Genomic DNA, 18246 nt, shown 5'->3' on the forward strand with positions numbered 1-18246 from the left:
TGCCTCCTTGCCCTGGCATTCTCCTACACTGGGGCTTTGAGCTTTCATGGGACCAAGGGTCTCTTCTCCCATTGATGACCAAGGACTTCCTCTGCTACATATAATGCCAGAGCCACCCTTAATGTGGTAAAGGTCTTGTTGGGGACATTTCCATTAGTGACATTACTCACTTAATGAAACACTTTCATTTCATAATGAAATTGAGTCTTTTATATAAAATTTCAGAGCACAATCTGAACCCCATTGAAGTTTTCTTAAAATATTCCTTTCCATTTAGGTTAATTGATATTCTTAAGATATTTCTAGTACATCTTAAAGCTACTCCAAATTCCAGTACTTCTCTGCTTTTATATGCAACACTGTCCCTGTTCTTCCCACTCTGCTAAAATTCCCTCGTTTCTCTTTTCAAATAAGTGCCTTTTATTGCATCAGAAATCTATGATATCCCAAATCCCAACAGAGGCATTTTAACATTTAGGTGATATCTTTGATTCTGTTGCTCAAAAATGAAGTAAAAACACCATGATCAAGAAAAAATATTTGAGAAAAGTGTTTATTTCTTATGTGCCTTGGTCACAGAATATTGAATGTAGCCAAGGCATGAAATTGGATGCAAGCACTCCACAAAATCATGTGGAATAATGTGGTTTACTGGCTTCATGTCCATGTTGTCTGCAGTCCACTTTCTTGTAACTCCAAGAAAAACTCACCGAGAGTGGGTACCATACACTATCACTATCATCACATTATATTAATCATTTATTAAGTACATGGCTTACACAAAAAACACAGGTCAACATGATGAGAGCCAGTCCTCATTTGAGATTCCTCAGTCTCAATTTCTTCAGGATTGTGTATTTATTTATGAACCCATTTTCCACCAAACTTTGTTCATTGGTATCATGATGAATAGTATTGTCCTATAAGTAAGTTGTAATTTGTTTATTCCTTAACATCTTTCTATGATCAAGTACTACATTTGCTAAGACAAAAAAATATGTTGAGTATCATATAATATTTTCCTACTACGAAAGTTTCAATGAATCAATTTGTCTTTGCACTTCTGTACAAAATTTGAATCTGGTCTAACTAAAATAACATAACACTTTGGGACAAAGATACACCCTAGCAACCCTGCACTAGAAGCCAAGATAGAGAAGACCTCCACAACCACCATGATCTTCCCCCTGGTGCTATGGTAGACAGGGAGGAATGTGATCCAGACACTGCAGAACACCAGCATGCTGAAAGTTAGGAACTTGGCTTCATTGAACCTGTCAGGGAGGTTTCTAGCAAGGAAAGCCACAGTGAAGCTCGCCAGAGCCAAGGAACCCAAATATCCCAGGACAACATGGAAGGAAATGACTGAGCCTTTGTTACAAATTATGACAGTTTTTCCTTGTTCAGATTGTATATCTCTGACAATAAATGGAGGAGATGTGAGCAACCAGATCCCACAGAGAACAAGTTGGATCAGGGTACAAATGGGAATGACCAAGTTAGGTGTCCCCGATGTCAGCATCCCTCTCATCCTTTTCCCTGGAGTAGTGAGCTTGAAAGCCATGACTACAGTAATTGTTTTGGCCAACACTGTAGAAATCGCCACTGTGAAAAATATTCCAAATGTGATCTGCTGCAGGATGCAGGTGGCCTGGTTGGGATGTCCAATGAAGAGCAGTGAGCAGAGAAAACAGAGCACTAGAGAGATGAGCAGGATGTAGCTGAGAATGCGGTTATTGGCCTTCACAATAGGAGCATCCTTGTACTTCACAAATGTGACTAGTACTAGAATTGTGATGGCTGAGAAGGACAGGGCCATGGAGCCTAGAGCTATTCCCAATGGATCTTCATAAGCCAGAAATGACACAGCTCTTTGGAGGCAGTGGGTTTGCTCTAAGTTGGCATACTTATCATCTGAACACCTCACACACTGTTCCATATCTGCTGGTGAAAAACAATAAGCCGTTATAAGGTATCATAGTTATGTAGTTAATAATTGTTGTCCATTAAACTATGCTTTGTGATGGAACAAAACACCATCTTTGGGAATGGAATAGCTAAAAGTATTTATTAAACAAAAAGGAAAGAATAATATGATGAAAAATTTTATTCAAAATCTCAGATTATATAATTCCTCAAACCTTAATTTCACTACTCACTGACAAGGGTAATGTGCAGTCTTGTTGCATTCTTGAAATCTTCACTCTTGTCCTAATTGTTTGATAGCAAACATTTAATCCCTCAAACCATCTAAGTTCTTAAAATATTCATTAAACAGCCTTTACCCTGAGCATCTGGCCTTTTCCAAGGACTAAGCTGTGATGGAGGGAAAGATTGTGCACTGGTCATGTAATCAACTTTCTCTGTACAAAGTATCAAAGTAGAGTAAGAATATGCATAGATTATGCCTACAGTTTTTGTTTAAAGTTGTTACACAGGTTTGTCTTCCTAAACATTTTCTACATAATATAAAATCAGTAACAATCACATTTTGAGAGATTCATTATTTGTTGAGGATATTTTTGCTGGATACAAAATAAGCTGATACTATATAATTGATAAACTTCTGAAACACAGAGATTTTAGAACTTCAGTTTCATTTAGGTCATATCATATTTCTAGTTTGGAGAGAGAATGTCTTCAAATTCATCAAGTTTTCCTTAGCATCCAAGCATGTACCTGTTTCATTGGAAACCTCATTTTCTGAGCACTGAACACAATCAAAGCAGCATTCTGCTGTTCCTTCCCGATGAATTTTCCTGAATCCTGCAGTACATGGCACACTACAAATGGACGAGGGAACCTGAGACAACAAATAATATTAAAAAGTATGAGTGTGTATGTGTGTGTGTGTGTCTATTTCATGTATACATCATATGTATAATGACCCATAAATAGATATTTGGGACATTAATAGATATGGTTATAAATTTTCCTATGATAACCAGCATTAGTTACCAATTTCAGGCACCTTATTATTTTGAATTACACTGAAATGCAATGAATGCCACACAACATTTACTATATCATGTAATATTATATATGTAACACTCAAGCTGTACAAATTCAAAACTTCCTTCCTAAACTGATTATTCTAAAAGGAATCTTTATGTGGCATCGGTTTCTCTTTAATCATTTATAAATAAACAATTAGAACATTGAGTTTTATAGAGATAGAACGTAGTATAAATCAACAAAGAGTTGTTTTATGAATATAGAAAACTATGTTCTATAAGACACTTATTAAACTAACGAATTTTCCTAAGTTTAAATAAAAATCTTGGTTCTACTATGCCCCCCATTTCTCCTGCATTTGTGAGGAATCTCCCACACACACCCATAAACCCCAGCCACACCACCCTAGCTTTGTTCAATGCAGTGGCATAAATTCTCCACAGGACCAAGGTCATGCCCTCCCACTAATACCAGCTAAGGCAGAGGAGAGGAAACTAGAAAGAGGAATAACATTTGAAATGTAATCACTTACAATAACCAATATAAGTATATAAATTGCCTGATCCTGTGCATCTCCTCCAAGAGATGATCTACAGCTCCTGTGCTACAGTTATCCATACCGAAATAGCTACAGGAGAGATCTGGACTCCCAAAAGTGCTGACATGACTGGGAGCATAGGGAAGACCAACACATCTGCTCCCAGGGAACTATCCAGGACCCAGATTTAACAGGAATTGTGGAGAAGCCTGGGAAAAGATACTTCTGTGTTTCTCTTTGCACTCAGAGCTGACCCTAAGCCACAGCTCTCCATACCCAAATTCCTCCTGGAAAGATCATTTCTCCAAGGAGTGCTGATACAAATGCTTAAAGGAGGGGCAAGCCACAGTCAATATAGCAAGACCAGCTAACATCAGAGATTACCAAATGGCAAGAGACAAATGCCAAAATATAAGCCTCAGAAACCAAGGCTGCTTTTCATCATCAGAATGCAATTCTCCCACTACAGTGAGGCCTGAATAATCCAAGACACCAGAAAAACTAAAATGATTTAAAAGCATATCTCATGATGATGACAGAGGACTTTAAGAAAGGCATGATTCCATTAAAGAAAATCAGGACAACACAGATAAACAGGTAGAAAGAGGAAGCAAAAATCCATTAAAGAATTACACAAAAACACAAAGAAAACAGTAAAATAATTGAACAAAGCCATCCAGGATGGAAAAAATGGAAAAAGGAAACAATAAAGAAATCACAAATGGAGACAATTGTAGAGATAGAAAACATGGGAAATAGATAAGAAATCATAAATGAAAGAATCACCAACAGAATACAAGAGATAGTAGAAAGCATCTCAGATGAAGAAGATACTTTAGAAAATACTGACACAACAATCAAAGAAAATGCAAAATTCAAAATTATCCTAACCCAGAATATCCAGGACACAATGAGAAGACCAAACCTAAGGATAATAAGTATATAAGATAGTGAAGATTCCCAATGTACAAGGTCATTAATATCTTCAACAAAAGTGTAGAAGTAAACTTCCCTAACCTAAAGAAAGAGCTGACCATCAGCATACAAGAAGCCGACAGAATTCTAAATAGACTGGACCAGAAAGATAATTCCTCCTATCAATAATATTCAAGACACCAAATGCAACGAACTAAGAAGGAATAGTAAAGCAGTAAGAAAAATGTCAAGTAATATATAATATCAGACCTATCAGAATTACACCAGTCTTTTCACCAGAGACTATGAAAGATCCTTGGCAGATACCATACAGACTCTAGGAGAACACAAATGCCAACTAAGGATACTATACCCAGCAAAACTCTTAAATATGATAGAAGGAGAAGCCAAGATACCCCATGACAAAAAACAGACTCACACAATATTTTCCACCAATCCATCCATACAAAGAATAAAAAATAGGAAAGTCCAACAAAAAGGGGAAACTTCTCCATAGAAAAAGCAAGAAAGCAATCCTTTAACAAACTCAAAATCCATGGAAACATAATTCCACCTCTAACAACAACAACCGCAGCCATAGCCACAAAACAATAACAATAACAACAAAAACAGGAAGCAAGAATAAATTTTCCTTATTATGTCTTCATGAAAATAAATTCAGTTTCCCAACAAAAAAGACACAGACTAACAGACTGGGTATATAAACAGAAAACAACATTTTGCTTCTTATATGAAACACACCTCAATGAAAAAGACAGTCAATTCCTCAGAGTAAAGGGCTGAAAAACAATTTTGTGTGCTAGTAGACACAACCCCCTCAAAAAAAGCTTAAATAACCATACTAATAAAAAATAAAAATCAACTTTCATCCAAAAGTTATTAAAAAGAATACATTATGAAGATTTCTTCTTCATAAAAGGAAAATGCTTCCAAGAAAACTCTTAATTCTGAACATCTATGATCCACATGCAAGGACAGCCACATTCATAAAAGAAACTTTACTAATCCTCAAAGCACACATTGCTCCCACAGGTAGAACACTGGAGTAAAATTGAGGACGAAGAATTTAACCCATACATTTATGGTCACTTAATATTTGAAAAAGGAGCTAAAGACTTCTGGAGGGAAAAGACAGAATTTATACAAATTTTTCTGTTTCAACCGGTGTTCAGCATGTAGAAGAGTGCAATTTGATCCTTTCGTTTCTCCTTGTACAAAGATAAAGTTCAAATGAATCAAGGACTTCCACATAAAACCAGACACACTGAAACTAATAGAAAATAAAGCGGGGAAGAGCCTCAAGCACGTGGGCACAGGGGAATTTCCTTAACAAAACACCAATAGCTTATGCTCTAAGAACAATGATTGACAAATGGGACCTCATAAAATTGCAAAGCTTTTCAAAGGCAAAGAACACTCTTGATAGGACAAAATGGCTATTAATAGTTTGGCAAATGATCTTTACCAAACCTACGTCTGGTAGAGCGCTAATATCCAATACATATAAAGAACCTATAAGTTAGACTCCAAAGAACAAAACAATCCTAATAAATAGTGGAGTGCAGACCTAAACAGATCATTCTCAATATTAAATAACTGAGAAACACCAAAAGAAATATGCAACATCCTTAGTGATCAATGAAATGCAAATCAAAACAACCCTGAGATTTCACTTCAAACCAGTCAGAATAGCTAAGATCAAAAACTCAGGTGACTATCCTGGATTTCTTGTTATCCGAGATGAATTTGAGAATTGCTCTTTCTAACTCTATGAAGAATTGAGTTGGGATTTTGATGGGAATTGTATTGAATCTGTGTATTGCTTTTGGCAAAATGGCCATTTTAACTATATTAATCCTGCCAATCCATGAGCATGGGATTTTTTCCATTTTTTGAGGGCTTCCATTTCGTTCTTCAGAGTCTTGAAGTTCTTGTCATACAGATCTTTCACATGTTTGGTAAGAGTCACCCCAAGGTACTTTGTACTGTTTGTGGCTATTGTGAAGGGTGTCATTTCCCTAATTTCTTTCTCAGCCTGCTTATCCTTTGAGTATAGGAAGGCTACTGATTTGCTTGAGTTGATTTTATTACTTTGCTGAAGTTGTTGATCAGCTGTAGGAGTTCTCTAGTTGAGTTTTTTGGGTCACTTAGGTAGACTATCATATCATCTGCAAATAATGATAGTTTGACTTCTTCCTTTCCAATTTGTATCCTTTTGATCTTCTTATGTTGTCTAATTGCCCAAGCTAGTAACTCAAGTACAATATTGAAAAGATAAGGAGAAACAGGGCAGCCCTGTCTAGTCCCTGATTTTAGTGGGATTGCTTCACGTTTCTCTCCATTTAGTTTGATGCTGGCTACAGGTTTGTTGTATATTGCTTTTACTATGTTTAGGTATGTGCCTTGAATTCTTGTTTTTTTCCAAGACTTTAAGCATGAAAGGATGCTGAATTTTGTCAAATGCTTTTTCAGCATCCAATGAAATGACCATGTGTTTTTTTTCTTTGAGTTTGTTTATGTAGTGGATTGCATTGATGGATTTCCGTATATTGAACCAACCCTGCATCCCTGGAATAAAGCCTACTGGATCATGGTGAATGATTGTTTTTATGTGTTCTTGGATTCAGGTGGCATGAATTTTGTTGAGTATTTTTGCACCGATGTTCATAAGGGAAATTGGTTTGAAGCTCTCTTTCTTTGTTCGATAGCTAAAACTATTTTCAACAACAAAAGAAATTCTGGGGGAATCAGTATCCCTGACCTCATGCAATACTACAGAGCAATAATGTTAAAAACTGCGTGGTATTGGTACAGTGACAGGCAGGCAAATCAATGGAACAGGATTGAAGATCCAGAAATGAAACCACACACCTATGGCCACTTGATCCTCAACAAAGGTGCTGAAAACATCCAATGGAAAAAAGATGGCCTTTTCAATAAATGGTGCTGGTTCAACTGGAGGTCAGCATGCAGAAGAATGAGAATTGATCCATCCTGTCTCCTTGTACTAAGATCAACTCCAAATGGATCAAAGACCTCCACATAAAGCCAGACACTCTGAAGCTAATAGAAAAGAAACTGGGGAAGACCCTTGAGGACATCGGTACAGGGGGAAAGTTTCTGAACAGAACACCAATAGCATATGCTCTAAGAACAAAAATTGACAAATGGTACCTCATAAAATTACAAAGTTTCTGTAAGGCAAAGGACACCGTCAAAAGGACAAATTGGCAACCAACAAATTGGGAAAAGATCTTCACCAACCCTACATCAGATAGAGGGCTATTATCCAATATATGCAAAGAATTCAAGAAGTTAGACCCTAGAAAACCAAATAACCCTATTTAAAAATTGGGTACAGAGTTAAACAAAGAATTTTCACCTGACAACTTCAGATGGCAGAGAAACATCTTTAAAAATGCTCAAATTCTTTAGTTATCAGGGAAATGCAAATCAAAACAACACTGAGATTTCACCTTACACCAGTCAGAATGACTAAGATTAAAAATTCAGGAGACAGCAGGTGTTGGAGAGGATGTGGATAAAGGGGAACACTCCTCCACTGCTGGTGGGGTTGTAACTTGGTATAGCCACTCTGGAAATCAGTCTGGTGCTTCTTCAGAAAACTGGGCACGTCACTTCCGAAAGATCCCGCTATACCACTCCTGGGCATATACCCAGAGGATTCCCCAGCATGTAATAAGGATATATGCTCCACTATGTTCATAGCAACCCTATTTATAATAGCAAGAAGCTGGAAAGAACCCAGGTATCCCTCAACAGAAGAATGGATGCAAAAAAGATGTGGTATATATACACAATGTAGTACTATTCAGCCATTAGAAACAATGAATTCATGAAATTATTAGGTAAATGAATGGAGCTGGAGAACATCATACTGAGTGAGGTAACCCAGTCTCAAAAGATCAATCATGGTATGCACTCACTAATAAGTGGATATTAGCCTAGAAAACTGGAATACCCAAAACATAATCCATATATCAAATGAGGTACAAGAAGAAGGGAAGAGTGCCCCTGGTTCTGGAAAGACTCAGTGTAACAGTATAAGGCAAAACCAGAACAGGGAAGTGGGAAGGGGGGTGGGAGAACAGAGGGAGGGAAGGGGGCTTATAGGACTTTCGGGGAGTGGGGGGCCAGAAAAGGGGAAATCATTTGAAATGTAAATAAAAATATATTGAATAAAAAATGAAAAAAAAACCTCAGGTGATAGGAGATATTGGTGAAGATATGGAGAAAGAGGAACTTTCCTCAATTGCTTGTTGAGATTGCAAGCTGGTACAATCACTCTGGAAATAAGTCTTGTGATTCCTCAGAAAATTGGATCCACTTATACCACTCCTGGGCATGTACCCAGAATGTGCTTTAACATGTGATGAGGACATATACTACACTATGTTCATATCAGCCTTATATATAATAGCCAGAAGCTGAAAAACAAAACAAAACAAAAAACAGATGTCCTGTAAAACAGGAATGGAAACAGAAAATGTGGTGAATTTACACAGTGGGTTTCTACTCAGCTATTAAAAATAAATACTTCATGAAATTCTTAGGTAAAAGGATGGAACTAGGATATATCACCCTTTGTGACGTAACACAATCGCAAAAGAACACACATGGAATATCCTCACTGATAAGTGAATATTAGCCCAGAATCTCTGACTACCCAAGCAAGATACAATTCACAGACCATATGAAGCTGAAGAATAGGGAAGACCAATTTGTGGATGCTTCATTCCTTCTTAGAAGGGGGAGCAAAATATATACAGGAAGCATTGTGGAGACAATGTGTCATGCAGAGTCTGAAAAAAAAGACCATAAATAGACTGCCCCATATGGGGATCCATCCCATATACAATCCTAAAACGAGGATGCTATTGTGGATGCAGGGAAGTGCTTTCTCATGGGAGCCTGATATAGTTGTCTCCTGAAAGGCTCTGCTAGAGCCTGAAAAATACAAAGGTGGATGCTCACAGTCAACCATTGGATTGAGCTTGGGGTCCTTGATAGAGGAACTGGGGAAGTGACTAAAGGAGCTGAGGACATTTACAGTCCCATTTGGGGAACAACAGTCTCAGCCAGGCAAATTCTCAGGGACTGAACCACCAACCAAATAGTACACATTGAGGGACTCATGGGACCAGCCACATATGAAGAAGAGGATGGACTTGTTAGATGTCAGCAGGAGGAATAGCTTTTGCACCTAGGAGGTTTGGATGCTCCAGTGTAGGTGAATGACAGTGATGTAAGATGAGATTGGGTGGATGGATGGTGGACACCCTCATAGAGGCAGTTGGATGGAGAATTGTATAGGGGGTTTCTGGGGGGAGACATGAAAAGGGGATGATATTTGAAATGTAAATAAAGAAAATATTCAATAAAATATAAAATCATATATATAATGCATATATCATATACATAGATGCATATATATATAATGCATATATCATATACATAGATGTATATACATATATATATAAATGGAAACCCTGAATGGAGAGAAAGACTTCTGTTAATGAATACATACTATTTTCAATTTGGCTATAAATATGTTCACACTGAATCTGCAAATTCTGTAGTTTAAATATAGTTAAAATTTTTTAATTATATATACAAATTTAATAAATATATTCCTGAGTGGTGAATAGGCATGTGGATGAAAGGGAACATGGAATCCAGAGGCTTTGATCTCAAAGACCAGATTCACATGAAATTGAGAGAGATCAAATTTTCGTGCTTGTCACTGAGAATGGTCTTTTGCAAGCGTAGCACTTGGTCTTAACACAGAGCTAATACTTCATTGCCTCATATTTTAAAATGTAGATAAAATGAAAAAAATAAAAACTGTACCCACTGATGTTCCTCCTGTGGCCCACTCCAAGTCTTCAGATATATGAAGTTGTTGGCTCTGTGGAAAACAAGGAAAATAGCTTCCTATTTTCACTTTTAATCCAAGGCTTTGTGGAAAATTCCAAATGATGAAAATGTCATATCCTCCACACTGATTTTCTCTATGGTTCATGCTCACCAGTTCTCCAACAGGGTTAGTAAATACCCGGGTTTTCAACACGTAAGACACCTAAATAAGATCCATTATTAGATGCATATCATTAAAGGGAAGGAAAATTTGAGAATTTCCCCTAAATTTTTAATGATTTTCTGAAAAGACTGTATTAAAATAATCACATAGTAAAAGCAATACACTTCATGAATAATTGAACATTAATATATGCCTTATTAATGTTCAATGCTAAAACATGCTAGAAAAAAGTGATTATGAGTTAACAAGTAACATGGTGTGGCAGTGTGTGTGTATGCACCCGTTTGTCAAAAATAATTTCTAAAAAATGAAGCCATGTATGTGCAAATAAAGGAGGATTCTCAATGTGTGTGAAAATAAACATTGGTTGTGAGTCTTTCATGTACAGAGAGTAAACATATATGAGATAAATATAAACTTAATAAAATGTAAAGTCTTAATGACTTATAGTTTTATAAATAATTGATAGGTTAAATGAGTAATTATTAGTTACTACACATGTATTGATTCTTGAGAAATTGTTCTTTAGACAAGTATTCTTGTCTTGTCATCACTTAAGGTTTTCATGACAAAACTCTTGGCTCCTATTTTAAATTTTAAACTCTCTTGTGATAATGTTGAGACAGGTTTTCACAAAAGTCACTGTTATCTTAAAAAATGTATTGTCTCCTATTAAATGTAAACCTCGACATTGATATTAATCCATGTAAAAGATTAATTGGGGAGTTTTTCAGTGTAGAAATATCTCTAATGAAAGAATAATCTTTAATAAATGTACATGTGTTTCTCTGGGGCCATTTAAAAGATCACATTGATATCTCTAATCATAATGAAAAGTGTGAAATTTTACCTGCTCACAGTCAGTGAATTCTCCTTTGACACCTGTTGTTTTCTGAGACTCTACTTGTTGAATAAGTAGTTCATGGTAGGTGTGGGCCACAGCATATACAGCATTATACAAATTGTAACCTTCTTCACTCAGGGCCATGTCATATTTGTGTAGTGCTGTCCATTTCAATGTGTTATTGAATACAAAATTATCCATTTTATTGCTGTTTTTAGAGACTGAACAATTACAATATTTCCACCCCAGCATAGACTCAGAAATGTTTACTGGGTATTTGTCATAGGTCATTGTTTGCATAAAATTTCTAAATTTAGCAATCTCACCTCTGTGGTTTGCAAAAGTGACAGTTCCATGGAAGAAATCAAGGTTGAATTCTTTTTTATTTGTGATAACATCCCATTGTGAGGTTGTGATCCAGACTCTCTGAGAACCCAAATATTGCCACCTTCTAAAGTTGACTTCTAAAGTAGAGTTCATTTCACCATAAATGATAGCAACCTTTGCTGAAGATGTCATAATTTGTTTATCATATATCATAGCCTTTGTCATGTATGTCTCCATGGTTTCTGGGATCACATTCAGAAAAGCTAAACAGATCCTATGCCTTTGCATTTCTTCTCTCAACTCTGAGAGAAACTGAATGCCCTGGTCATTATCTGAAATGACCACTCCTATCCAAGTCCATCTAAAATGAAGCATCAAGGAGACCATGCCATGGGACAAATGTGTGTCCTTGGGGCCTATCTGATGGAGATAGGGAAACTGGTCATGATCATTTAGGTTAGGATTAAATGGTCCAAAGAAAACCTAAAGAATGTAGAAGAGAGGATGACGCATCCACATCAGGAATATGATTGCTATGATACATGAACTCATATACAAGTAACACTACTCAAATTTCAGAACTCCTATTGAGGACTGTAAGATTATATTAGGTATATAATGTATTATTCCTAACAGATTCTAGACTATTCCTGACAATTCTTAATTTCCTACAACAAAGTTTGTCCTGTTTGTCCAAACATCTATGATCTGATTATTTAATTATTTTTCTATATAATGTGTGTGTGTGTGTGTGTGTGTGCGTGTGCATGTGCGTGTGCACGTGTGTGTGTGCATGTGTGTGCGTGTGTGTGTGTGTGTGTGTGTGTATAGCAGAACACTCATGTATTCATCTTGTCCAAGGTTTCTTGTAAATGGAATTTAATTTTGTTAACTCACTCAGTGTCACACATTCTTACCTTTGGTGTCATAGATTGAATTGTCAGTTTTAAAGTTGTTTTCCACGATGTTCCTGTAAGGTCTATATCACAAAGTGCATCTTCTCGACAGGCATAATTGACAAAATACCGTCTATTGTATTCTGTTGTATAAAGTTGATCCAAAACGCCCAGTGTATCTTGACACAGATCAACAATGTTGACAAATAACAAAGACATGTTGGGTAAAATATGAGGATTCTTGTTGATTTCATCAGTAGCAAAAAACAGTACCATAAAAAACTCGTATATTCTTTCTGGAATTCTAAAATAAGGCATAATAATGACTAAGGGAGATGATTGAAACAAAGTTTCAATTGCAGTAAAGTTTGTAATATAAAACATGCTAAATTACTCTCTAAATGTCTTAAAATAAGCCATGTATAGTAGGTATATTTATAACTGAAAACAATTTAATATTTCAAAAACATTGGGTGATATGATATAAATTTTATACTCATGAAAATTGATAAATATTGCTATATCTCTGAATGTCATCCTTCTTATAATCTTCTTCAGTAAGACTGCTATAGAATAACCTTGGAGACATAATCCCACATATACATTAAAAAGCATCAATTAAACCAAATATGAAAGACATAACAATTTCTCTTTAAATTTGTTTTATTATTTAAATGTGTTTTATACATTAAGCATCTTAATAATATTGAACATTTTGAGAATCAAATAATACATCAAAAAATTTTTTCAGCTTTTATATTCTATCCTTTCATACCCCATAATATCATTAATGGATATTTAGTAATATCTATACCTAGGATCCTATGTCTATTGTTGAGTACTAAATTGCTTCCAATCATAAAAAATATTCTTTGGGAATTATGTAAAATAATGATCATGTTTCTAATTTTCCACTATCAATATTCAACAAAGAGAATAATAATTTTAATATATTACATTTAAACATATTTATCCAATTCAAAATATTCAAAATGATACAATATATCATAGAACCAGAACATTATTCTTTATGTTCTTTTACACATTAATTTAATGTTACCTTTTAGTGTGATGATAGTTTGTCAATTTCACAAAACTGGTATCACATTTCTCTTAACACCTCACTCTTCCTTATTCTTTGAGATGCTTTAAATTATGCCTGAACACAGTGATCCTATCTCCATATGAAATGTGTTCATCTAACCCAGCACAGTTGGCAGTTCATCTGTTACTATTAGCAATTACCTCTAATCAGGATAAATACATCTAACATTTTCATTTGCTGAAATTTGCATTTTTCAGTTGAGAGTTCGCAGCTAAGATTTTCTTTCTAAACCTGAAAAGTGTATTGAGCCAGTTCATATATTTGCAATCTTAAACCTCGGCTTAGCTTATAAATGGGTCACCAATGAGGATTTCCACTATTTTTCCAATGAGGTGTGGAATAATACAGAATGCATCAGAAATGAAATTCTTACTAACCTAAGAGAGAAGTATAATAATTTGCAGCCACCATCATTATCAAAGTGTACGCATTTTACTGTGGCTAACAATTGGAAAATGTATTTTTTAAATCCCAAAGATGTAAAAATTGAATAAGAGATAAGGTAAAGAGTCAGAGATAGACAAAGAAATCACAGGCATATTGATGATCTGCAGCCACTGATGTTAATATATCATACTTGGGATCTCAGAACTAGGGAACAATAATAAAAAGAGCTTCTTATGAGCAAGTACTACATTTATTTGTCTAGATTTTCTCTAATGTTATAGTTATTCACTAAATAATAGAAATATTTACTATTTACCTGATAGTGATAATAAGTCTAATACCTGGATGGGCATTTGCAAAAGTGGACCAAAAGATTATTCTGGTAACAGCATATTATGACTGACAGTCTTTTTCCATATTCAATGTCAATTCCAGAATTACAGGAGAGGCTCATTTAAAAACTATTTTACAAAGCAATGTATAAGTACATTTACAAGTATACATATAATGTTATATATGAATGAAAATATAGTAGACCTGCCTATACACAAATATTTCAATGAATGAATCTATGTCCAACTGTTGGAGACCAAATTTATATAACCATTTTAAGAAGGCATCTAGATGCATGCTAATACAGTAATCATTGGCAGACAGTTGAATATAGGCAGTGGCATTGTGTCTTCATATTGAGCTTTTGCCAAATGTGGGAATTGTGAAATCATGGCAGGTGAGGAAACCTCTTTGTATATATGATATTCACAAAGACTCAAAAGATAGGATGAAGTCTCTCTTATTGTCCATGTGATTTCTCCATGAGATCTGGAGCCCAATGTATTAAAGCTAAACTAAACTGTGATACATTTGAATGTATAATAGTGATTGACATTTTACTTAATTTTCAGTGGTTACTAAAGTTACAGAAGTTAGAACATGACAGAACTCCACTGTTTGTGTACACAGATTAGTATTTCTAATTCTTAACATTGAAGCAGGAAATAAATACTATTCACTTACCTAAGTTCAAAAATGCCATCATAAAAATTGCCAATAGGTTCCTCAATAGTCCGAAGGAAAAAACCACAGTCAGTTCTTGCATCTCCATAATTATCTTCACTATTCTTTATCCTCCAAAAGCAAATGGGTTCATTCAAACAGCACACGATGAAAGAAAACTTCAGGAGCAAAAATGAAATACTGAAAGCAGACAGCTTCTTCATGTCTGCTAGGCTCTCAGAAGGAGCAGTTGTGAACTCTGTTTCCTACGCAGACAGATGTCACACACACATTACACTAATGCATCTGTTTTAAGGCTACTGCTCTCTGGAGCTATTCCCAATTATATTCAACAGTTCGTTTCCATTCATCCTATGTCATGCTCCCTGGACACATCAGGAAAATTCTAGCCTCAAGCTCTACCTCTGATGTTTGAAAACTTTTGATCAAAACATTTTTGAAAACATGTTTTGAAGATCATGCTAGCCTTCCTCAGGTGCCATGACTTCATTCATATATCTGAAAACATATTTTGGAGATCATGTTCTCCAACCTCAGGTGACATGTCTTAATTCATATATCTGAAAATATATTTTGGAGATCATGTTCTCCATGCTCAGGTGCCATGATTTCATTCATGTGCGTGGCATAATTCCCAAGGACAATTTCTCCTGGGCAGCTTTTGCCAGACTATGTGTCAACAGCCATATGTATAAACACAATGGATTTCATCAGAACATCCATAGGCAAAAGTTTAGAAAGTCATAAAAGTTCAATATCATTCACACTTTGAGAAGAATCATGGGACATCCTGTTTTCCATTGTCTAGAGTCTCACATGAAACATTGAGCCAGGAATTGAACATTCTCTCTGTTGTTCATATACTATTGTATGCTAGTAATGCTTACAAAATACCTTCAAATTTCCTGTGATTTCTGTCAACTGGAGAACATGTCATTATGCTAAGTCGAAATGCCTGGATTATAAAGACTCAACACCCACTCTGTCCAATATCAGTACCTGTGCAGACATTCACTGAGTTATTATGCTGATCTCTTGGCTGATAATCAGTCCCTGGCAGTCAATACTATACGATGAAATATTTCTTTGTTGATGTTTGTTCATATCTCATTAAGAAGTTTGAGAACAATTTCACACATTTTTCTCAAAGAAATGAGAGAATTCATTTGCCATTTCTGAGAGAGAATTGTATTGCTAATGTTAGTATATACGTTATATTTTTCATCCTTGTCAAGTTAGTGTTCGTTTTGAAATGGCCCTGTCTTGGATTATATTTTAACTACACATATGTATGTATGTTTTGCCAATTGATGTAACTTGGTTAGATTACAATGATGGAGCATTGAATTTGATTAATATTTGTTTCAACTAAGTTGTTTCTGGCCCATAATATACACACTAAATTAAATGGAATCTTTAACTCCATTTTTGGAATGGTTTCTATGTCACTGGCTTATAATAAAATCTTGCTATGGAGTTTATTGTACCATCTTAGCTACTATGAATTAAAAATTTGTTTCATATTTTGGCTGAATTATGACTTTGTCAATTTGAATATTTTTAGCACTTTTGCAGACCTATAGACTGGGAAAATTGTGAGCCTTGATATTGTGATATTCCATACTTGTTGTACACTGGATAGTAATACCATGTCAAATGAATTGGGAATGTGCATGGAGGCTGACTCTTCACTCCATTGTGACTACTATGAAAAATGCCATCTTGGCTGTGTCAGTCATTTTGGATGTATTTTGGTGCACATGAGCCTTGGACTTGGATTCAAACCATACTTATTATAGCAAGAGGTCAAACATAAAGATCCTTCAATAAACTTGAATTTGCTTTTGCCAAGATTGAAAGGTGAGATTCCATGTTGTTTCTACAAAGAAATCCTCCATGTCCTTGGAACACAAATAGTATGTCTTGATATTTCTCTACTTTCTTCCTTAAGCTCATGTTATTGACGTGGCGTGGCAGAAAGTAGGCACACCACACACCAATGTATCCTTCCTGATTATCAGGATTATCCTGATTATCCTATTTTTTCTTTTTCCTTTAATTTAAACTATTGGATGGCAATATTAAGATATCCTCTACCGTACTTTATAAGTATATAAAATAAAATGTTCTCCTATGTATCATAAATAATATTCTATAGCTTCTGTTCAGTTTGTGGTCTCTTTATTTTGTGTTGATATCAGATATCTGATTCCATGATGTGCTATGTGGAACATGAGATAGTTTCTACCCCATTTTCATTTCATAGAATAATCTCTGAAATATGGGTGTTGTTATTAAATTAAATGTTTGATATCATTTATTAATACCTTCTTGCCCTGTTTCTTTCCCATTAATCAGATACTGCTTTTTATTTCCTCAATCACTTGAAACAAGGTTTGTTATGGCACAGAAATATGATTTATTCAAAACATTGAAGCAGTTTTGAGTATCTGAACTCATCACTCTACGTGGATAGAAAGACTCTGTACGTCTCTCATGTCTCTTCCAGATTTTGATATTGTCACCCTTATTTCCTCCTCATCCATTCTCATTCCCTTGTCCTACTCTACTTCCGTTTCTCCACAATTGTCTTGTTTGCCCCCCAATCCAGGACTGAAGCATCCAACCCCTGATCATCCTTCCTTCTTCAATCCATATGCTCTGCAGGTTGTATCATATGTACTCTGAGCTTTTGGGTTAGTATACGCTTATTAGTGAGTATATACCACATGTGTTATTTTGTGCCTGGATTACCTCACTTGGCTGATATATTCTAGTTTCATCCACTTGCCTGCAAATTTAACTAATTCTTTGTACTTAATAGCTGAGTAGTACTCCATTGTGTAAATGTACCACATTTTCAGTACCCATTCCTATGTTGAAGTATATCATGGTTCTTTTCAACTTTTGGCTTGTATAAATGAGGCTGCTATGAACAAAGAACAGAACTCTGCTTATAGAGAAGACACCTGCTCAATTAGGGTTTCCTAATGTGACTACTCTGGCTTCCACTTTTGGCCCTAGTATTCTTCCCTGCAGGAAAAACACCATGACAACAATCTATCATTTACCTTCCTTTGGAGCTGGAATTTTGGAGTTGGCTGATTTGAGTTCTTGCTTCTAACAAACAGAAAAAATTGCCACAATATATCACATCAATCAGCACGGTTCTATCGTGAA

The 18246-nt window shown here is 35.5% G+C and overlaps 1 protein-coding gene across 2 annotated transcripts; it reads right to left on the minus strand.

Moving 5' to 3' along the window:
- Window positions 1-1036: 1036 nt before the first annotated feature.
- On the minus strand, window positions 1037-15269 carry LOC127672715 (vomeronasal type-2 receptor 116-like). 2 transcript variants are annotated; one of them, XM_052168032.1, is made up of 6 exons: window positions 15067-15269; window positions 12579-12861; window positions 11341-12144; window positions 10305-10529; window positions 2680-2803; window positions 1037-1941 (listed from the first exon to the last, which is right to left on the minus strand). In XM_052168032.1, the coding sequence occupies exons 1-6, from the start codon at window positions 15267-15269 to the stop codon at window positions 1037-1039; spliced, it is 2544 nt and encodes an 847-aa protein (XP_052023992.1). The 2 variants fall into 2 exon arrangements, with proteins under 2 accessions (XP_052023992.1, XP_052023991.1); XM_052168031.1 differs by having other exon boundaries at window positions 1037-1944.
- Between the last annotated feature and the right edge of the window lie 2977 nt (window positions 15270-18246).

The sequence above is a fragment of the Apodemus sylvaticus genome, chromosome 22, assembly GCF_947179515.1.
Source record: "Apodemus sylvaticus chromosome 22, mApoSyl1.1, whole genome shotgun sequence".
NCBI lineage: Eukaryota > Metazoa > Chordata > Mammalia > Rodentia > Muridae > Apodemus > Apodemus sylvaticus.